General features: G+C 52.6%; 2 protein-coding genes across 4 annotated transcripts in view; one reads left to right on the forward strand and one right to left on the reverse strand.

Annotated features, from left to right (window-relative positions):
- Window positions 1–6,378: 6,378 nt before the first annotated feature.
- Window positions 6,379–17,288, forward strand: ARAF (A-Raf proto-oncogene, serine/threonine kinase). Of its 2 annotated transcripts, none has more exons than XM_035003834.1 (16): window positions 6,379–6,440; window positions 7,711–7,905; window positions 8,081–8,184; window positions 8,957–9,059; window positions 9,152–9,306; window positions 9,414–9,512; window positions 11,606–11,747; window positions 11,851–11,878; window positions 11,969–12,114; window positions 12,208–12,410; window positions 14,148–14,324; window positions 14,433–14,479; window positions 14,953–15,071; window positions 15,310–15,441; window positions 16,364–16,498; window positions 16,709–17,288. In XM_035003834.1, exons 2-16 carry the CDS (start codon window positions 7,810–7,812, stop codon window positions 16,841–16,843), a joined length of 1,821 nt encoding a protein of 606 aa, XP_034859725.1. In that variant the 5' UTR covers window positions 6,379–6,440; window positions 7,711–7,809; the 3' UTR covers window positions 16,844–17,288. The 2 variants fall into 2 exon arrangements, with proteins under 2 accessions (XP_034859725.1, XP_034859729.1); XM_035003838.1 differs by having other exon boundaries at window positions 6,385–6,440; window positions 7,751–7,905.
- A 647-nt stretch (window positions 17,289–17,935) lies between these two features.
- Window positions 17,936–22,086, reverse strand: part of SYN1 (synapsin I) — a 46,563-nt gene continuing 42,412 nt past the window's right edge. Inside the window, exons 9-13 of one of the 2 annotated variants that reach the window (XM_035003831.1) lie at window positions 21,968–22,070; window positions 20,566–20,712; window positions 20,085–20,172; window positions 19,412–19,997; window positions 17,936–18,349 (exon numbers count right to left, since the gene is read on the reverse strand). In XM_035003831.1, coding sequence (XP_034859722.1) covers window positions 18,322–18,349; window positions 19,412–19,997; window positions 20,085–20,172; window positions 20,566–20,712; window positions 21,968–22,070 — 952 coding nt within the window. In that variant the 3' untranslated portion in view covers window positions 17,936–18,321. Of the gene's footprint in view, window positions 18,388–19,411; window positions 19,998–20,084; window positions 20,173–20,565; window positions 20,713–21,967; window positions 22,071–22,086 lie in introns of both variants that reach the window. The other variant, XM_035003827.1, reaches the window with a different exon arrangement.

Genomic DNA, 22,086 nt, shown 5'->3' on the forward strand with positions numbered 1-22,086 from the left:
TCCTTGAACTTGGGTCATACAAGTTCTGCCAGGGGACATAGATCTTTGCTTTAATACTTTAATAATACTGATGGTGATGATAGTGATAACGGAAGTAGCAAATAATTACTGCTTAGTCACTGTGCAGAGGGCACTGTGTAAAGTTTGATATAGATTAGTTCACAGAGTCTTTCAACCTATGACAGAAGTTCTTAAAAAATATTAAAGATAAGGCTGAGACACGTGGAGAGAGGAAACAACTTGCCCAAGGTCACAGTTACATAGCAGGACATGGGGATACTCGCACACTCTAACTGGACAAGTGGTCAAATCCTAAGGCATTCTAGGTAATTCTAGAATTGATTTTCTCAGACCACATGACCATACATAACTTTTACGTAGGTGGCATAAACACTATGAGGAATTCTATTATATATACAAAGGACTAAATATAATATGCGTATCGTATCAAGAATGACATAGTGAAGACCACATGTGGGTCATTTAATGAATGAAATAATGAAAACTTACTTGGAATACATTGGTGTGAAATCTCATTTACAACGGTTTTAGATATTGACTAGAAATTTATTAAATATGTGTGATGTAAACCACAGATATTAAACTTTTTTTCACCTATGATGGGCCTGTAGCTCAGTGTATATGTGCTTGAAATAAATGTGTTAACCTTGAGAAAATTTTTACCAGATGCATTTCTTTTCTTTTTCTTTTTTTTTTTAAAGGTTTTATTTATTTATTTGACAGAGAGAGAGACAGCGAGAGAGGGAACACAAGCAGGGGGAGCGGGAGAGGGAGAAGCAGGCTTCCTGCCGAGCAGGGAGCCCGATGTGGGGCTTGATCCCAGGACCCTGGGATCATGACCTGAGCCGAAGGCAGACGCTTAATCGACTGAGCCACCCAGGTGCCCCACCAGATGCATTTCTGATGAAATCCAAAGTAGACACTTCTGAATCACTTCCTTTGGGGAAATTACTTTTTGTTTGTTTGTTCAGTTAATTAATTAAAAATTTAAAAATAATTGCTGACCATATTAAATTGTGGTCCCTACCTAGGGAGCTAACAAGGAGGACCAGAGGTGTATGTTACTGTCCATGGCACCTCAAAGGTGGTTCCATTGCTCAGTTTGTAGGTTTATATTGATCCTTTTGCTAGACTATTAAATATTTTCATACTTGACTTTTATTTCTAAGAGATAAGCACACTGACCAAAGGATTCCCTCATCAGAGTAAATTTTTAATAACAATTACAGGACTGTTGGGGTGGCTCAGTTGTTAAGCATCTGCCTTCGGCTCAGGTCATGATCCCGGGGTCCTGGGATCGAGCCCCGCATCTGGCTCCCTGCTCAGCGGGAAGCCTGCTTCTCCCTCTCCCACTACCCCTGCTTGTGTTCTCTCTCTCGCTGTGTCTCTCTCTGTCAAATAAATAAATAAGATCTTAAAAAAAAAAAACAATTACAGGACTGTTACTTGGTTTAATTATTTTCCCCCTCTTTATCGAGAAATAATTGACTTTTTTCTTTTTTACTCCTCTGATCCTTGGATTTGGAGACTGAAAACATACAAACCTGCACATTTGTTTTATTTTATGAAAGCATGGAATGCCATATGTAGCATATAATGAACTTAAAAAAATTTTTTTAAACAAAAGAATCCTGTGTTGGTTTAATGGTGTGTTTTTCATCAATTTGGATCATACAGATAGCAAACTCAAATTCCTGCTCAATGCATTTTCTTAGATTTTTTTTAATGAGGAAAATTTATGTTAAAAGTAATGTTTTGGTTCACATGTAAATTCCCCACACTTCTTACCCCTGGGTTGTATATTAAAAATCTCTTCAAAGAATATTCATAAGTGGAAACTTCCACACTCTGCTTCAGATGGACCAATTACAGCTGCATTGCCATTAATTTAAAAGCAACGTTAAATTGCTGGTTTGTAGCAAGTCTCGGGCTTGCATCACCTCCCATTGGCTGGGATGGCCCAAAGCCCACCTCCTGTGCGTAGCTATTGGTTTGTCCGTGGCTCCTCAGCATCCGGACGTCCCCTCTCTTCTCATTCTTCAACGCCTGGGGTTGAGGTAGAACCTATCAATGCCCGCGGCATCCCAAAGCCCACCCTCCTCTCCATTGCCATTGGCTGATCTCGACGCCTGTCGAGGGCCTGGAGCGCGGAGTGGCTCCCCGCAGACCGCCCGTGGCCTAGCGGAGCCGGTAGGTGAGGGTCCTGAGTTAGGTCTGAGGGGCCTCCAGCCAAGTCTCCCTCCTTAGTGAAATGTGAATACGCGCGGTCGTCTCTTCCGAAATGGGTAGCTGAGAGGGAGGCACTGCGATCGGGTCTCAGAGGTGGCATTCTCCCGGCGGCGGCAGCGGGGGGCAAGGGCGTTGGCGTTGGGAAATGGGCGTGGCAGGTTCTAGAGGCGGGCCTCAGGCAGTCCGGACTGCTGGGGTGGATCCAAGATTCCTTAAGGAGGTGTCCCTGGCCTGCACCCTTGTTGAACAGTTTTTAATCAAACTTGAATTCCTGGGCTGAGCTCTCCTCTCCCTCCAGTTAGGGCAGCCTGAACCTCAGTTTGCTCAGCTGCAAAATGGGTAGCATTACAACAGCAGTCGGTGAACAATTCAGATTTTATATATATATATATATTAAAGATTTTACTTTTTTATTTGAGAGAGAGGGAGAGCACAGAGGGAAAGTGAGAGGGAGAAGCAGACTCCCTGCTGAGCAGAGAGCCCCATGTGGGATTAGATCCCAGGACCCTGGGATCATGACCTGAGACAAAGGCAGACGCTTACGGGCTGAGCCACCCAGGCGCCCTGTGATTTTATATGTTTGTAGACACGTTTCTAAGACTTTTTTTTTTTTTTTTAAGATTTAACCTATTTATTTGACAGAGAGCACAAGCAGGGGGAGTGGCAGGCAGAGGGAGAAGCAGGCTCCTAAGGGGCTGAGCAGGTAGCCCAACCCCGGCTCAATCCCAGGACCCTAGGATCAGGACCTGAGCTGAAGGCAGGCGTTTAACTGACTGAGCCACCCAGGCGCACCAAGACTTTTAAATCAACAATAAAAAAACCAACAACCACTTTAAAATCGTTTAAAATTTCTAGGTGGATAATTTAGAAAAAATCATTATCAGCTAGTTCCGGTTTTAATTTTGGTTTTAATACATGGTGCTTCTGATGGTTTTAAATGTATGATGACGGTGATGTTATATAAAAACCCAAATCACTTTAAAGGCCTTCACGGCTTGTCAGGTACCTGTGGGATACTTGGCTGAAGTCCTGCCAGTTGGGATGGGTTTGAAGTGAGTCTGTGAGCCCTTGGGAGAGAAAAGATTGCCCTCTTTCCGCCATCCATCCCTTCCCCCCCTTACCTTCCCGCAGCGCCTGCGCAGTGAGTTTCTGGAGGGATTTTTTTTTTTTTTTTTTGCAAAGGTCCAGCAACACAGCCAGAAGTCTGTCTTTAAATACTGCCTAGAAATTAACATTTTTAAACAAATTAAATAATATATAACTGAATAATATTTCAATGAATTGAAATTTAAAATGTATTCCCCCGACCCTGGAATTTATTCTTAGTTGGAGTGAGTATGTTCGCCCTTCACCGAGCTCCAACAGTTGTTCCTGACCCCATGTGGTGCTGAGGTGGCTGCCAGGGCGCTTGCACTGAGAAATGGGATTCAATTTCAGAAAAGAGAATTTAAAAAAAAATTCTCTAACCCGTAAGAATTTGTAAGAAATCAAGATGTTTGGAATTATGTTTGAAGCCATTTTTTTTTTGCCATGCGTTATTTATGAGGTATGTTTACATACAATAAAATGTCCCCAGTTTCAGTACAGAGTTCAATGAGTTTTGACAGATGCATACTGAACAGTCCAGTCACCTCCAAAAGTTCCTTCATGCCCTTCCCAGTTATTTTCCCGTAAGACAACAACTAGTCTGAAATCCCTCATTATAGATTAGTTTTGCCTGACTTAGAATTTCATACAAAGGGAATAGAGTATTTCTCCTTTGAGTCTGGATTCTTTTTTTTTTTTTAAGATTTTATTTATTTGACAGAGACAGCGAGAGCAGGAACACAAGCAGGGGGAGAAGCAGGCTTCCCACTGAGCAGGGAGCCCGATGTGGGACTCGATCCCAGGACTCTGAGATCATGACCTGGGCTGAAGGCAGCCGCTTAACGACTGAGCCACCCAGGCGCCCTTGAGTCTGGATTCTTTCACTCAACCCTATGTCTATGAGATTCAGAGACATATGAAGTAGTTTGTTTCCTTTCATTGCTGCGTTGTAGTCCATGATCCCATTCTTGTGTTTCTTGTCAATTCTTCTGTTACTGGACACCTGGGCTGCTTCCAGTTTTTTGGTATCATGAATAAAACTAATATGAACATCTGAGTGCAAGTTTTTGTGTGGACATACTGCAATCGCATGCTGTGGACGGCTCACTAGAGCCGATTTTGCAAACCTCAACTGTGGTTCAGTGATGGCATATTAGTAGCTTGAAATAAGTCATGGTGGGAGTGTTTACACCATAATTGGGAAATGCTACAAATTAGAGGGTTGTTTTTTTTTTTTTTTTTTCCTGGAGAGCTGGTTGTTAAACATTTACCAGCACATCACTGGACATATGTTCTTATTTCTTTGAATACCTAGGAGTCAGATTGCTGGATTGCACGTGTTTACCTCTATAGGAAGCTTCCGACCTGTTTCCAAAGTGGTTCACCACTTTAATGACAGTGCATGAAAGTCCCAGTTGCTCCACATTCTCAACGATATGTGGTATTTATTGTCAGTCTTTTTAATTTTTGCCAATGAATGGTGAAAATCCGAATAGAATGGGGGCGATGGGAAATGGGAGGTTATATGACAGCCCAGTAAGCCAAACTTTCGTCTCTCTTTATAGGCAGAGAAACATTAAATACACGTGGAAGCATGTTGACGTCTCCGCACCTAGGGACTGTTCTCTATTCTTTCCCATTTCACCACATAAGGATGCTGAGGTTCCAAACAGGAGAATGTAGCCAGTTCAAACACCACAGGCAATTCACACTGTCGGGGAAATAATTAAATAATAAAATCTTGTGCCAGCCTGTGAATCCTCTCCACAAAGGTAGAAAAGAATGAAATAGTTTTATTTTTGAATAAACATTAAACCAGACCGCAATGTGCAACTCAAGCAATGCGCTAAAGAGCTTTCAAAGACAGAAAGAAACCTCACCTTTTATGCAGCCAGGCAGCTCTAACCCGTTAGTTAGATACACGTTCTCAAGAAGGACAATTTGTCCTCGAGCAAGAGAACTTGACAGCACCGTTTGCTATACATAGTTCATCTCCAGTTCACCTGGAGATCGGGGTAGCCATCTGCCCTTACCCAGAGGAAAAATAAAACACCTATCTCTTTGACAAGCAGGTAACAACTTGGGGCCAAGAGCCTAGGTCAAATTCCTACGGAGACGAGGAGATAAGGGTGTTAGACTCGATGTTTACATTTCAAAGAGATGGCTCCAAGGCCCTTAAGAACAACATTCCTGGGTAATGAAACTGGCAAGAGGCCTGTGTAGCTTTTTACAAGATTTACGTGCATTTGGAAGGGACAGGGAAAAGATTTTACAAGTCTTCTAAAGGAAATGCTCTAAGAGAAGAGAGGATGGAAAGCCTCGTCCACTTTTGACACCAGGGAAAATTCAACTTTTGAAAAATTTGTTCTTACCCTACAATGCCTTCACACATTTCCCTGCTCTGTGCCCCATTCCAGGTCCACACTTCCCTCGCCTCCTCAACGTGGTCATCTATGACTAATCTCTCAAAATCCTTACCAACTCCATTCCTAAAGTAAACTGCCCAGAACAGCAGGCTGCTCCTCCTAGGGCCAGACACCCCAGCCCCGGGCCCAACCAGAGACCCGCTGTTATCAAAATCTATGACTACAAGTTTCTTGGAACTGGCAAATGTTGCAGTTCTGCGGTCTGATTGCAACTCATTTCAAATGCGGTAAAACCGAGACACAGGAAAAGCCCAAATGGGTACCTAGGGCTTCGGGTCACTGGCCAAAAAGAGGGCACTTAAGGATTTCCCGCCCGGACTCAGGAACCCCTAAAGTCAGCCCCAAGTGACTGAAAAAAAATTCCTGCTTTACTCCACCACGGCACGATTGGGGTTGAAGTCCACCGCACGCAAGTCTCCACCCGACTGCGCCTGCGCGAGTCAGGACGTGCGAATTTGCCTCAGACCCTGACGTTTCAGGCAGCCCCTCCTAATCCGGAACACGACCCACATTCCGCCGGTCCTGCCTTGACAGGCGTGACCCTAACCCAATAAGCATGGAGGGCTGAATCCAGCGGAGCCAATGGCGAAAGTCCGAAGGGCGGTGGAGGCGGACTCTGCGAGGAAACAAGAAGACAGGCCCAAGATGGAGGCGGCGGTGGCCGTAGCGGCGTGACAGGTGAGGGCGGGCCGGGCGGGGTTAGGTTTCTGGAGCGACCGCCGGGCACGGGCAGGGAGCCGGGACCGAAAGCTTAGTCCCAGGATGGCTTCGCCTGGGCCCCGGCGCCCCCCGCCCGGAACCGGAGGAGTGGTTTGACCCGGGGCGAGACCATCGTCGACAGCGGGGGTGGGGTGGGTAGACAGGAATAGGGGTGCAAGGCTGCGGGGGATGGTTTCGCCCTTTCGCGTGTGGCAGTGCGCCTGCGCCGAGCTGGAAGGCCCTCGGTAGGCGGGGCCGGGTTGAATGGGGCCTGGGCTGTGGTGCGGTGTCCGGGCTCCCTCTAAACCTCCTTGAGGTCTCTTGGTGAACCTGCCTTGCCGGCCATGGGGAGTGCGTGGAGCTGTGGTTCACTAGTCACGACCCACTAGGAGACTGTTTGAGGATTCCCCCATTACTCCTCTTTATTCCTCCCCAGCCTCCTTCCATTGTCACCAGTAATACGTCCGTGATCCCTTCATTAGTTAGGGGGGATTTTGGACCCCTTCACCCCCCGCTTTAAACCTGTTTATCTCACCTCGACAGTGCTTGGTAATGCACCATTACCCTCCATTCCCCCATGACAATGCCTGGTGATCTCCGTTATCCACTCTTCTCCCCATTACAGTCCCTTCAGCACAGTTTGTGCTGAGCCCCTATGAAGTCCCCATCACAGCCTGGTGACTGCCGTTAGCCACCGAACACAGTGTTTGAGAGCCTGCCACCGTTACAGCCCAGGGCTTAGGGATTCCTGCAGGACCCTTAAAAACACTGTTGGGTGCAATTCCCATTTCCCCCCAACTAAGGGCAGTATCTGATGATCTTGCATTTCTTTCCCATCATCCTGTCTGTGACTCCTCCCTCACCACAGTGTCTGGTAACCACCCTTTCTCCATTAAAAAGCCAGGACAGCCTGTTCTTGTCCTTTATGTACCTGACACGCCTAATTGCAGTGTGGTTTGACTTCCTTGTTACCCCCATCCCCCCAGCACAGAGACTCGATACTCCTGTGCCCTCCAGGACAGTTTGTGCTGCCTCCTTGTGTGGTTACTACCCTCTCCTCTGCCTCCACCCTATGAATCCTGGACCTTGGCCCTTAATAGGGGAGGATGAGCAGAGGAGACACTGGATGAGTTCGAGGTGTTTACAAGATCCCTTGGCCGTTGTGTGTAGATTGGGCAATGGGGGTGGGGGTGATGTGGAGCCTGGAGATTGAATTTTTTTTTTTTGGTCCCTTCCACTTTGCTTCCAGACTATCATTACTGGACCTCTGAATTCCTCCTGTGTTCTAGGAGCCCCATGGCACCTGCTCAGCCCCGCCTCAGCCCGTCTTGACAAAGTCCTAGGCTCCATGGAGCCACCACGGGGCCCCCCTGCCAACGGGGCCGAGCCATCCCGGGCAGTGGGCACTGTCAAAGTATACCTACCCAACAAGCAACGCACGGTGGTGAGTCTGATGGCACAGCTGGCGGGGGGTGGGGATGGACCCAGTTGTAAGTCTTGGATCAGAACGGTGACTCGGGGAGGCGGGGTGGGGTGGGGTGGGCGGTGAGGCTTCTACAGAGGCCCAGGAAAGTCGGCTGGGGCCCTTGTTGGGCACTGACCCACCCGTCTGCACACAGGTGACTGTCCGGGATGGCATGAGTGTCTACGACTCTCTAGACAAGGCCCTCAAGGTACGGGGTCTCAATCAGGATTGCTGTGTGGTCTACCGGCTCATCGAGGGGTAAGTGTGTCCCCCTCCCCGCTTCGACTCCCTCCACTGGGCACCCAGCCTCCTGTCCCCTCCTCGGAGGCATCCGATTCCTTCCCTCTGTCGTGCAGTTTCCATTAGTCTTCCCTTAAGCTCAGTGACTCCATGAGTGTGTGCAGCTTTTGTTTCATAACTTCATTCATTCATTGGCCTTTGAGGCCAGCAGCTCGTCTCTCCTTGGCCCTCAGGTCCTCGCCCTGCTCCCGCGCCTCGTGCCGGAGTTCATCTGTGGTGTTCTTTCACGATTTCATCTGTTTGCCAGCTCGCTGCATCCTCTGCCTCCTCGTTCTTGGTCTGCCGAGCTGGGCCACGCAGGCCTTCCATTTATTCTCTGTCCTGGGCTTCCTTAATTGTTTTGTTCGACGCACACATGGCTTTTTATTTGTCGTCTCGGCCGCATTAGCCACTTTTTCAGGGGCTTGCTGAGCGCTTCTGAGATTTCGTGGTTTATTCACTGTCTCATTTGCTCCTCACCGTGTGATTAAGAGCATGGGCTCTTCACACTGGCCAGCCACTCTCAGTCCTTTGTGGCCTTGGGCCAGTCACTTTATCCCTCTGAGCCTCAGTTTCCTCATCTGTAAAATGGGGGCGAGGATAGTAATTAGTTCCTAGAGTTGCCATGATGAAAATTAAACACGTTAGATGTTGCTCCATGGATGATGAGCATGGAGAGACTTTTGGGGGTTCCCTGCCTCCCACGAGCCCTGTCCCCCCTCTCACTCACTCCCTTCCATGCCTCCTACAGGCGAAAGACAGTCACCGCCTGGGACACGGCCATTGCCCCGCTGGATGGAGAGGAGCTCATCGTAGAGGTCCTTGAAGACGTCCCACTGACCATGCACAATTTTGTGAGTGTGGGGTGGAAAGTCGGGGCAGACTGTGGGCATGGGGCGGGAGGGTCCTAGACCAGGCCTCAACCTTCCCTGCTCTGTGGCAGCAGGTACGGAAGACGTTCTTCAGCCTGGCGTTCTGCGACTTCTGCCTTAAGTTTCTGTTCCACGGCTTCCGCTGCCAAACCTGTGGCTACAAGTTCCACCAGCATTGTTCCTCCAAAGTCCCCACAGTCTGTGTTGACATGAGCACCAACTGCCGACAGTGAGCCTGGCCTGGGGTGGGTGGGGGAGTGGGGACGACAGAAGCCACAAGGTTCTTACAGACAGCTGACTCTTGTCCTCTTGCCGTATCCCCTTAATGCCCTCAAGGTTCTACCACAGTGTCCAGGATTTGTCCGGAGGCTCCAGACAGCACGAAGCTCCCTCACACCGCCCCCTGAATGAGCCGTTAACCCCTCAGGGTCCCAGGTAGGGGTGCCTTAGCTGGAGGCCTGTTGTCGGGAGAAAAAGATCTGGAGGCCTTCATAGACCACAAGCCATACTTCATTCATTTGTTTATTTGCACACATTAAGCACCTGCAGGTGTGGAGCTGTGGGACCTTGGGCAAGTCACCTAATCTCTCTGGGCCTTAGTTTTCTCATCTACGAAGAGGGGACAATAATACTTTTTACCACATAGGGTTCTGGTGAGAATTTTTTTTTTTTTTTTTTTAGAAAATTCTTTCTTTCTTTTTTTTTTTAAAGATTTTATTTATTTATTTGACAGAGAGATAGAACAAGTAGGCAGAGAGGCAGGCAGAGGGAGAGGGAGAAGCAGGCTCCCCGCCAAGCAGGGAGCCCGATGCGGGGCTCGATCCCAGGAGCCTGGGATCATGACCTGAGCCGAAGGCAGCTGCTTAACCAACTGAGCCACCCGGGCACCCCTCTGGTGAGAATTTAAATGTGTTAAGGCATATCCAGTGCTTAGAATGAGATCTGGTACAAAATAATAAGTCCTTATTAATTACAAATACATATGTATAAGTATCTAACTGTTTCGTTAATTCTTGCAGTATAACCATGCTGAAACCTTTCCATTTTGAAATACATATTATTTTATCATAAATTCCCTTTTATTTCTCTTTAACATCAAGTATTATAATACTGTAGTATTTCTTTTTTTTAAAACACTTCTTTTTTTTTTTTTAAGATTGTATTTATTTGTCAGAGAGAGAGAGAACATGAGCCGGGGGAGGGACAGAGGAAGAAGTAGGCTCCCCTGCTGAGCGAAGAGCCTGATGTGGGGCTCGATCCCAGGACTCTGAGATCATGACCTGAGCTGAAGGCAGACGCTTAACCGACTGAGCCACCCAGGCGTCCCAATACTGTAGTAGTTCTATATTAAAGTATATGATTGCTCTAAGGTAGCATAAGTTTATAAAATATGCATTTTATGTGTCTACAAATACAGTACATTATATTAATATATCATGTGTTCTATGTACATTATTTTTATGTAATATAAAACACATTTTTATGTAACAAAATAGTAAAGTTAGGGCATTATGTTGTTTTTAATTATGGGTACATGTAGATTAATTTCTATGCATTTCATTTCAGGATAGTGAAAGGAACATTTAAAAATACACTTGTGACACTAAAATATATATAACATATCTTTATGTATTAACATGTACATCTGTGTATAACATATAGTTGGCCTTTGAACAACATGGGCTTGAACTGCATGGGTCCTGTCACACGTGGATTTTTTACATGCAGTACTATAAGTGTATTTTCTCTTATGATTTTCTTAGAAACATTTTCTTTTCTCTAGCTTACCCTATTGTAAGAATACAGTATATGATACATTGAACATACAAAATATGTGTTACTCGACTGCTTATGTTATCGGTAAGGCTTCTGGTCAGCAGTAGGCTCTTAGTAGCTAAGTTTTTGGGGAGTCCGAAGTTACACATGGACGTTCAGCTGGGCAGGGGGTCAGTGGTGCCCCTAATCCCTGCATCGTTCAAGGGTTAACTGTGTGACGTTACTGTAATAGGGCATATTCAGAAGCATTGGCATCTTAATACAGATATATGTTGTATGTCACATAATAATAGATTTGAGTAGTACACACAGAAGATATTATTTATTACTCTTCCCCCCCCACTATCTTCTGTGGCTTGCTATTCCTCCTTTAGGTCTTTACTCAGATGTCCCCTCAGGGAAGCCTTTCCAGACAGAATCCGTGACACTTTCTGTCTCCTCGTGTTGCTTTACCTTTTCTTTATTGCACCTGTCACCAGCGGACATATTAAATATTCCTTGGCGTTTTTTGGCGCTCTCTCCTCACTAGAACACCAGCCCCACGAGGGCAGGAACTTGTTTTCGTTTTGCCCTCAGTTTTATTTCCACTTGCCGAGTGCCTGCCCTGTGGCAGACACCATCCTAGGTAGTGGAGAGCGGTAGTCACAGGAGACGGTGACTCGGAGCTACACATAATGTTTACCGGGCTGGGGGGCGGCTTTCCTCGTTCTCGTTGGTTCGACAGTGATTTCACAGCCTTTCCCCTGCTCTAGCTCCTGCACCCAGCACCGCGAGCCTGAGCACTTTCCCTTCCCCGCCACGGCCAACGCCCCTCTCCAGCGCATCCGCTCCACGTCCACTCCCAACGTCCACATGGTCAGCACCACAGCCCCCATGGACTCCAGCCTTGTCCAGGTTGGTGTGGAGGGGCTCATTCCCAGAGGGCACCGGGCAGAGGGGCGCGCCGTTCCTCCTGGCCCCTGTGTCCCCTCTCTGACTCCCGTCCCTCTTCTTGCAGCTCACTGCCCCGAGTTTCAGCACCGATGGTGAGCCCGCCCCCCCGACCCCACTCCCGTGCCCCGCGCCCCCTCACCCCACCCCCTGGGCCCCCACTCACATCCCCTCCACACTTGCAGCTGCCGGTAGTAGAGGTGGTGGCGATGGAGCCCCCCGGGGGAGCCCCAGCCCGGCCAGCGTGTCCTCGGGGAGGAAGTCTCCCCATTCCAAGTCCCCATCAGAACAGCGGGAGCGGAAGTCCGTGGCCGATGACAAGAAGAAAGTGGTAAGCTCCGGGGGAGCCTTGGGTGGGGACGCCACAGGCTGAGTGATGAGGGAAGTGGGCAGGCCCCTGAGATGCCGCCCATGTGGCCCACAGAAGAATCTGGGGTACCGGGACTCGGGCTATTACTGGGAGGTGCCGCCCAGTGAGGTGCAGCTGCTGAAGAGGATCGGGACGGGCTCGTTTGGCACCGTGTTTCGCGGGCGGTGGCATGGCGATGTGGCCGTGAAGGTGCTCAAGGTGGCCCAACCCACAGCTGAGCAGGCCCAGGCCTTCAAGAACGAGATGCAGGTGCTCAGGTGAGATGGCACGAGTGTGTGTGGGGAGGGGGGGCGCGGGGGCGGGGTGGCTTTGGCGCCTCCCCCAGGGAAAGGCCGCGCTCAGGGCCCTTCCCGCACATCAGCCGTGTTTGTGTTATAAGCATCAGTGTAAGCTGTTTCTCAATCAGGGATGTTCCTTTCCCCTCTGGGAGATGGCTCTGTCTAGAGGCCCTCTGATGATATTATTGTTTGGGTTTGGGTTGATACTGCTGTTAATTCATGTCTCCGCCTCCAAAACGTGGGTCTTCTCATTTGCCCGGCACGGGTGGGTATGGCCGTAGGACTTGGGCGTTACTGCGTGCCCTCACGTTAATAGCGTGCTGTTAAGCGCGGTGCCAGGAAGTCTCGTGTCCCTCCTTCCTCTCTGCTTGTATCACATCGTTAGTATTAGGTTTATCGGGGTGGATTCCTGTTATTAATCACAGTAATGCCGTGATTTCAAGAACAGTATTATTTAACTTACTTTAGTCATTAATTAACGGTTGTAGTTGCTCTACTTAATACGTTGTTAATAGCATATTAGTTAATTTGCACTGAGAAACGCTGGTGTTCCTTTTCTGCCACTCTAGTTACTACCACTCCTGGGGTTGCTGACGTGGACTTGTCCTCTGACAAAAAATGGGCACAGTTACGTTACAGAGTTGATGTTATCATAATTTCTTGTGCTATTTTAACATTTATCCTCGTTATGGACACCGCAGTAAGAAAACTTTTATTCTCTGTTCCTCTCTGTGAAATGATTTGAGCACGCTGTTAGTTTGCATCGTATTAATGTTTTAACCGTAATTGCACCACTGTGAAGAACGCTCCTGTCCTCTGTTACCCACTCTGGCGTGAGCAGAATTGCAGAGCATTGTCGATGTTTGCATTTGTGTGACCGTAATACCTGAGGTTACTCCTTCTATAAGGAGGGAAGATTTTCTTCTAAACCAGAGGGGGGGTCTGTTCTTCCGTGATGGAGTTTCTGTGAGGTAGACTCGGGTACCCAGTAGCAGTAGCAAGGATAGTGACGTTTTCAGGGTGCTTACCTGTGGTAGGTGCTGTTCCAGGTGCCTTGCCGATCATTTGGTAACTCTTCTTGCCAACATCCCTATAAGGTAGCTGATATAATGATCACAGTTTTGCAGTTGAGGAAAATGAGAGGTTAAGTGTCGTCCCTGAGGTTGCACAGTGAGTACCCGGGGAAGCCTGGATTGGAACACAGGATCTAATCTGAGTCCTAACTCCAAGCTCTTTACCTCTGAGCCTCTCGTGGTGATTAACAGGATGTAGTCACACGTCACTGGTATTTTTACGGGCGTGTATCAGTAGTATTAGGCTGCTGTATCAGTGAAGAAGGTTGGCATTCCACGTTCTTGTCTGTGAAACGGTCACAGGTCCAGGTCATGGTCGGGGTCAGAGGTTGGCAGGTGTCGATGATGGAGAGCCACTGGTCGGTAGAGGGGTAGGGGGCAGTGGTCTCTCCCTCCCGCTTTTGTTGGGAGACTCGGCTGGGGAAGCTGGGGACACAAGCCCCCCGGGGACGGAATCCTAGCCCATCCAACATACCTCACAAATGCAGTGCGTCTGGCCGCGGCCTGGCCCCGAGCCTCCTGACAGACAGGGTGGAAATGACGACAGAAGGCAGCAGTGAGTGGCACCATCCCTGATGCTCCGAAAGGGGGTTACAGCCGCTCTCTTTCCTTCCCGCCCCGGTACCACCCTCCCTGCTTACAGGAAGACACGGCACGTCAACATCCTGCTGTTCATGGGCTTCATGACGCGGCCGGGCTTCGCCATCATCACGCAGTGGTGCGAGGGTTCCAGCCTCTACCACCACCTGCATGTGGCCGACACGCGCTTCGACATGGTCCAGCTCATTGACGTGGCCCGGCAGACCGCCCAGGGCATGGAGTGAGCCTCCCGGCCTGGGGGTGAAGGGAGGGGGCCGGGGGGCTTGGGGCGGGGAGATGAGGTAACCCCGCGCGCCGGCCAATTTGCCTTCTACTTCCACCCCTACAGCTACCTCCATGCCAAGAACATCATCCACCGAGATCTCAAGTCTAACAGTATCTGCCTGTCCCTGTCTGCGGGCTTGCGGGGGGGTGGGGGCTCAGTGGGGGTGGCTCTTGTTGGGGGGCCCTCTGGAGATGCATGGGGAGGGACACGTGTCACGTGGCTCAATAGGGGCTCTAATGGGGGGGTGTCTCTTGGTCAGGACTCAAGGTTGTGGCTGATTCGGGTGCTGTTGTTGGGGACTTTGGTCAGGGTCCAAGCTATGGGAGCTGTGGAGGGCATGGCAGGTCTGGGTGCTGCTCGAGGGGCTTCCTGGCTAGGAGCCGCGGTGGGGTGGGGCAAGCATAGGGGGCATTAATTGGAGTTCCCCACTCAAGTCAAGATTGTAGCTAGTTTGTGTGATACCGGGGGGCTTCTGGTCGGGGTCAGAGGCATGGCTGGTGGGGGGGGCGTCAATGGGAATCGCCCAGTCAGGGTGGGAGACGTGGCTCTTGGGAGCTCCTCTAGTGGCCCTTGACCCTGGTGGACATCTTCCTACACGAGGGGCTCACGGTGAAGATCGGTGACTTCGGCCTGGCCACGGTGAAGACACGGTGGAGTGGGGCCCAGCCCTTGGAACAGCCCTCAGGCTCCGTGCTGTGGATGGTGAGTTGGGCCAGGCTGGACTGCGGCCATCCAGATGGGGGCGTGGGTGGCTGGGGCGGGATGTGGGGAGCTGCGTGGGGTGGGGATGCTTGTGCCAGATGGGGGCGTCTAGACTGCTCATGCTTTACCCCACGTGGGTGCTCTGAGTTGTACCCAGTGTGGTTAGTGGGATCTGGGACAGTGGGCGGCCATTTGCTGACCTCCATGGTTCCCCCCTGCCTGGTCTTCCCTATTGAAGGCGGCTGAGGTGATCCGTATGCAGGACCCGAACCCCTACAGCTTCCAGTCAGATGTCTACGCCTATGGGGTTGTGCTCTATGAGCTCATGACCGGCTCGCTGCCCTACAGCCACATTGGCAGCCGTGACCAGGTGGGCCCCACCCTTTACCCATAATCTCCCAGGCACAGACCCCAGATTTCCTCCTTTGTAAAGACCGAGAATGCCACACTTCCCCCAGAAACCCAAAATCTTCTGGGTTGAGAGCTCTCAGCATCCTCTGGGCTTCCCTACCTAGAATCCCCTCCTTCCCTACATATCTACAGTCCTCTGGGTCCTTGAAGTCCAGAACCTGCCATGGCCCCCAAACACACCCAGAAGCCCCCTGAAACTCTAGATACCTACAGTCCTCTGGCCTGGGTACTCAAAATCCCCCAAGTGCCAAAGCCCAGAATCCCATTTCTCCCAGTGACAGAAGCCGTCTGTGCTTCTGGAATACTCACAGATACCCACAGTCATTCAGGCCTTGGGTATCTGGCAGGCTTTGGGGGCCCTGGAACCCATGATACTCTGGGCCCCAGGCTCTCCGAGTTCTCCACGTTGAAGGCCTCCAGGCCATCAGAAACCTGGGATCCTCTAGGCTCCAAGCACTGAGCTGTCACAATCCTACAGGCCACCTGGACCCATAGTTCTCTAGGCACCAGCCCCCTACAGAAACACAAGCCCCTGAGTTTTAGACTCCTTTAGCTCCTCCAGACCCAGAACTTCGTGTTTCCCCTGACTCAGTACTTTCTAGGCTTGTAGAAACCTAGGAGGCCAGGGATACCTGTAATTCTGGATTTCTCCCAAGCTTCAATCCCTCTGTTCTGCAGAGAATCCCTGTCCTCAGAGACCCAGTCCCAAGTCCTCAGAGACCCAGTGTCCTTGGATCCACAAGATCCCCACAGCCCTCCAGACCCCAATACCCAGAGTACCCTAGTTTCCCCCAAAAGGAGCCTCCAAAGCCCCTTGAGACCCAGAATTCCCTCAGCCTCCCAGCCCAGACCCCCAGATCACCCCATTCCTGTCCCTCCAGATTATCTTCATGGTGGGCCGTGGCTATCTGTCCCCGGACCTCAGCAAAATCTCCAGCAACTGCCCCAAGGCCATGCGGCGCCTGCTGTCTGACTGCCTCAAGTTCCAGCGGGAGGAACGTCCCCTCTTCCCCCAGGTGGGCCTGGTAGGAGGGCTGGATACACTGGGGAGGTCGGTGCTCAGGAGGAGGAGGACTCCGGGGTGTCAGTGGGAATTGTGCAAGTTCAATGCTCAGAAGTGTACGGCGTGTGTGCGTGTGTGCGCTTCCCCAGTAGGCTGGGGTTTGTGGGTGTCGGGGTGCCCATGTGGCTCCGGACACCCCCCCCTAACCTGCCCTTGCCCCCAGATCCTGGCCACGATTGAGCTGCTGCAGCGGTCACTCCCCAAGATTGAGCGGAGTGCCTCCGAACCCTCCTTGCATCGCACCCAGGCCGATGAGCTGCCTGCCTGCCTGCTCAGTGCAGCCCGCCTTGTGCCTTAGGCCCTGCCCCCAGCCACCCGGGAGCCAATCTCAGCCTGCCACGCCAAGGAGCCCTGCCCACCAACCAATCATTGTTCTGTTTCTGCCTTGATAACTGCCTCAGGATCCCCCATCCCCGTCCTGGGAGATGAGCGGGTCCCCATGTGCTTTTCCAGTTCCTCTGGAATTGGGGGACCCCCGCCAAAGACCGAGACCCCTGCTTCCTCCATGATTTGGTTTCCTCTTGCCTTTGGGGATACTTCTAAATTTGGGAGCTCCTCCATCTCCAATGGCTGGGAGTTGTGGCAGGGATCCCACTCAGAACCTCTCTGGAATTTGTGCCTGATGTGCCTTCCACTGGATTTTGGGGTTCCCAGCACCCCCTTTGGATTTGGGGGGTCCCCTCTGTGTCTTCCCCACCATTCAAGGACCCCCCTGTTCACCAAGAAGCACAGAATTCTGCTGGGCCTTTGCTTGTTTATTTTGCTTCCCGACTCTTCTCGTGGGGTTCAGAGCCGCTGAAGGGTGGGGGTGAGTCCAGGCAAGGAGTGGTTGGGGGGAAGTGCGGACCACACGAACAGCGCCACTGCACGCTCACCACAGGCGGCACGAGGAACGCAGACCACGTATGCCAAGCACGGCACGAGAGGAGGCCACGGCAGTCACAGACAGACATCACAGCAAAGGTGGGGAAGCGGAGGACCATTGGCCCTCCCTGTGCAAAGGATTCTGGGAGGATGGGTGGAGTTTGCATATTTAAAGATAGCTGTCAGAGGCAGGGAAGTGGGAGTATGGGTCCCTGGGGAACAGGAGGGTCCTAGCAGTGGGAGGGCCTCCCAGTGTGTTGAATGGGGCTGGGGGCGGGTAGGAGAAATCCCTGCGGGGCTGGGTCGTGGCATCTGACGCGGTGGCTCCAGAGATGGGAGATCCGTGGAGAGGGCCTCCAAGGCAGGGGTTTCTTAAGGATTTCGGGAATTCTGATGGGGCACACGGCGCACTTGAGAGATCTGGGACCAGGAGGACGATTTTCCAAGAATTTCGGGGCTCCAGGAGGGGCCTTGGTGTCAGGGCCAGAACGGGTTGCCTGGTGTTTGGGAGCTTCTGGGAAGGAAAGTGCACTCCGGGGGGCGGGGGCGGCCGGGAGTAGAGGTCTTCGGGAGTTTGGAGGTTCTAAAACTGAAAAGTACGTCTTGAGGTGGCTGGGAGTGGGCTTTTGAAAGGACTTGGGGCTTCCAAAAGTGAGAACTGGTGTTAGGAGCAGGAGTGAGGGGTTCCCCAGGGACTTGGGCATTCTGCGGAGTGAGAAGAGGGATCTTGGCGGACCAGGAGAGGGCTTCTCAAGGGATTTGGAGACTCCAGAAGTGAGAAATGGATTCAGGGCCCAGAGGGGGGTTGCCCAGGAGGAATTAAGGGTTCTCAGGGTGGGGTGTCAGTCGGAGAAGAGGCTGGCGAAGGACTTCCTCAGGCTGCGGATGGTCTCAGCTTTCACCTCGTCCTGGCTAAGGCTGGGCCTGGGCGGGGCTGGCTCTGGAAGGTTGAAGGCATTGGTCAGAGACTGGGATTTGCTAGAGAGAGACAAGGTGGAGGCATGGGAGGAAGGGGGGGGAGGAAGGGAGGAAGGGGAGAGAAACACAATGTTACCCCAGGCCCGGCCCAGCCCTGCCCCTCTAGTCCTGGGGCTGTGCCTGTGACCCTCCCACCCACCCTCACAGGCCTGGACCCTGCTGGAGTCTCGGGTGGAGTTGGGGGAGCCCTGGGCCAGGCTGGGAGGACTTGGATCTAAGGTGAAGTCTGGGCTTAGTGGGAAGAGGCCCAGACTGAACCTCCTCTTCACATTCTAGGCTGGACTGGGAGGAGTTGGAGGTGCAGGGGAAGATGGGCGGGGCACTTTCCAGTCTGGGTGAGGTGTCCTGGAGGAAGCACGGTGTGGTTCGCACCCAGGACTGGCTGGCGGGGGGTGGTGGGGGGGGGCAGGGCTAAGGGGGGAGTAGTTGCATGTGGCGGGGAGGACTTCTAAGCTAAGGTGGGGGGAAGTCTGGAGTGCACCAGAAGAGGTAGAGAGGACGGTATGATGATTTGGGGGGAGACTGGGATGGCCCAGAGAGGAGCCTAGGCTGTAGGGAAAGCATGAGGGCAGCTGGGAAGAGCATGAAGTGACAGGACGACAGTGAATTGGGCCGGGAGGAGTTTGGGGGTTCGGCTGGGAGGAGTCCGTTTGGGCAGGAGAAGGGTGCGTTTTGCTGGGAAGGCTCCAGACGGGCGGGGAGGAAGATCTGCTGGGCAGGGAGGTACTCGGGGAGGGTCAGCAAGGCGCCAGGGTTGGGCCCAGAGGGGCTGGGGTAGGGGGTTTTCCCAGGGGCCTGTTTGGAGGACCTGGAACTAAAAAGGGGTTTCTCTGGGATTCTGGCAGGAATCTCTGGTGTGGAGGGGTGGATAGCTCGGAGGAGGGTTCTGCCCAGACAGGACATGGAGCTCTTGGGACTCCCGTGTGGGACCTGGGTCCAAGGAGCCTGGGAGCTGGGGCCACTCTCCTGGTCGGGAGCCTGTTTTGGGAGCAGCAAGGCAAGGGCTGCCGTGGGGTCCTCTTACTTGAGCTGGGGGTGCGGGGGTCCCCCGGCAGTGGCGGGTGGCGGCACGTCCTGGCTGGGTTTCTGGGCCAGCTGAGGCTTGGTGGGCCGTCCAGCAGGTCCTGGGCCACTGGGCCGCGGCTGCTGCGTGGTGGGTGGCCCAGTGCGGGGCATGGGACCCGCCTGGCTGGCCTGGCGGGTGGGGCCGGCAGGGCCCGGGGGTTTCTGGGGTGGGCCCTGGCGCTGCTGACCACCCGGTGGGGCCCCCGAGACCTTTGGCGGAGCCTGACCGGAGACGGATGTCTGCCGGGTAGCCTGTGGGGGGCCCGCCTGGCGCTGGGGAGATGGGGAGGCGGGTGGGCGGGCTGCTGGAGGTGCCCCAGGTCCTCCCGCCACCGGCCGGGATTGGCGGCCTTGACCCTGGGCCAGCGGTGGGGCCTGGGACACAGGCTGCTGGGGCGCTGATGTGGGACTTGGTAGGCGCTGGGGCAGGGGACTGCCAGCTGGGGGTCCAAGGCCCGAAAGGTGCTGCTGGCCCTGCGGGGGCGGGCGCTGCTGCAACGGGGGTCCCTGGCGTTGGGGGCCTGGGCCCGGCTGTGGAGGGCCACCTGAGGGACAGAAAAAGTGCACATGTGAGAGGTGGGTGGGGGGTCTGCCAGTCCAGTAGGGGCCCAGGAAGCCGGCCCCTCACTTACCCTGGGGTGGGGGTCGTTGCTGAGCCGGAGGCCCCGAGGGCTGCTGGGAGGTCTGGCGGCCCAAGGGCAGGGCCCCTGGGGACGGAGTCTGCGGCAGAGGAGTGGAGCAGGAGAGATTAAAAATAGTCACGGGCCGGCCTGAGCGTCAGCCAATCAAAACGACACGGGCTGTTCTTGTGCTGGGTGTTGCCGTGCCTGTGGCTGAGCCGAGGGGGTGTCAGGCCGTGTTTGTGTGTGTGTGTGTGTGTGTGTGCTGGGGGGGGGGCTAGTTCCCAGGGGCTGGCCGGGAGGCACTCAGGGAAATCAGGACAGCGGCTGTTTGATCAAGTTTAAAAGCGACTGCTAACTGCCACCACCCACGCGTCGTGGCAGCGCCCTCGGCCGGCCGCTTCTTAGCTCTGCGGCGGCGTGACCCCGGGCTGGCCGGCCCGCCACCAGCCGCCTCGCGCCAAGGGCCATCGCCCGGCACCAGGGGCCTGACCTGGCTGTGGGAGCCCCGGCCGGGGGAGGCCTCCCGCTGCCGCTGCCTGGGCAGGGCCTGGGCCATCTTGTTGACCACAAGCTCCACGATGAGCTGCTTGTCTTCATCTTGGTGGTCCCCGATGAGCGGCATGGAGGAGCCCACCACCTGGGGGAGGAAAAGGGGCGCAGTGAGGAGAGAGGCGGGAAGGTGCCTGGGAGGGTGACAGTGACAAAGTGCCTTCAGTTGGGGAACGGCAGGGCTGCTGCCAAGGAAACGGAGATTCAGTTTGCCAAGCACCAGCTCTGCAGTGTGAGGAAGGCTTGTGGGTTACAGGTACCTTACAGCTGGGGCGGGGGAGGGGGGGTCGGTTGCTACAGCTCAGAGCAGAGTTCCACTCAGGGCCTGTGGGGCCAAATCCAGCCCACCTCACCCCTGTTTGGGGATGGCCCCTGAGCTAAGGGGTGGGTTTTGCACTTTTGAATTGTTGGGGAAAAAGCCAAAAGAAGATTTCATGCCATGTGAAAACATATGAAGTTTAGATTTCTATGTGCATATGGTTTTAGGGAATGTGACACAGCCGTGCTTTTTTTTTTTTTCTTTTCAACATACTGTCTTTGGCTGTATAGCCCACAAAGCCCAAAACGTGCACTGTCCGGCCCTTGACAAAACGTTTACCAATCCCTGCTTTATAGTGTGCTAGGTGCTCTGTCGTTCACGAAGAACTTTGTGGCTTATATAGTACTTTACAGTTTACAAAGCTCCTGTTCTTCAAGGGACTGGGGGTATATGGTGAGTTTAGATTTCGGACAGTGCTTTGCTAGGGCACCACTGTTTACAAAATGCCTTACCATGTATAAAGCGCTGCCGTTTACCAAGCACTCCACATTTTCAAGGCACTTTAGAGTTTATAAATGGCTTTGCAGTTTCCCAGGGGTACTGCTGTCTACAAAGAACCTTAGAATGTTGAAAGCACTTTGCTTCGATAACAGGGACCTCCCGGTTTACTGAGCTCCTTTTTTTAATTTTATTTTTTATGTTTTAATTTTTTTGAAAGATTTTATTTATTTGAGAGAGAGAGCACAAGCAGGGGGAGCGGCAGGCAGAAGGAGAAACAGGCTCCCCACAGAGCAGGGAGCCCCCCGCGGGGCTCGATCCCAGGACCCTGGGATCGTGACCTGAGCCAAAGGCAGACGCTTAACCGACTTGAGTCACCCAGGTGCCCCCCAAGCTCCTTTTTATTAAAAAATAGTTTTATAAAGCACTTCGCTGTTCACGCGGCACTTCCTACTTTGTAAGGTACCTTCCAGTTTAGAGAGTGCTTCAGTAGCCACCTTCTGGGCCATGGGGAACTGCACAGTTCACTGCGCGTCGCTGCCATGCGCCTCCCTCCGTACCCCCACCACTTTCCGGGCGCTCCCACCTCAATGATGTGATCCCTTCCGTCCTTGCCGTGCAGCGCCTCCACCGCGCAGATGTCCAGTCCCCCAAAAATCTCTGAGCAGGTATCCACCCACAGCTTGTACCTGCCAAGACGGGGGG

The sequence above is a fragment of the Mirounga leonina genome, unplaced genomic scaffold, assembly GCF_011800145.1.
Source record: "Mirounga leonina isolate KUSES-001 unplaced genomic scaffold, KU_Mleo_1.0 Mir_101609, whole genome shotgun sequence".
NCBI classification, from domain to species: domain Eukaryota; kingdom Metazoa; phylum Chordata; class Mammalia; order Carnivora; family Phocidae; genus Mirounga; species Mirounga leonina.

Excerpts from the sequence above, each read along its gene's own strand:
- ARAF (XM_035003834.1), top strand. The coding sequence starts at position 7,810 with ATGGAGCCACCACGGGGCCCCCCTGCCAACGGGGCCGAGCCATCCCGG. Across the intron at positions 11,879-11,968 it reads CCCGAGTTTCAGCACCGATG|CTGCCGGTAGTAGAGGTGGT; the intron begins GTGAGCCCGCCC and ends CCACACTTGCAG. Across the intron at positions 14,480-14,952 it reads CCGAGATCTCAAGTCTAACA|ACATCTTCCTACACGAGGGG; the intron begins GTATCTGCCTGT and ends TGACCCTGGTGG.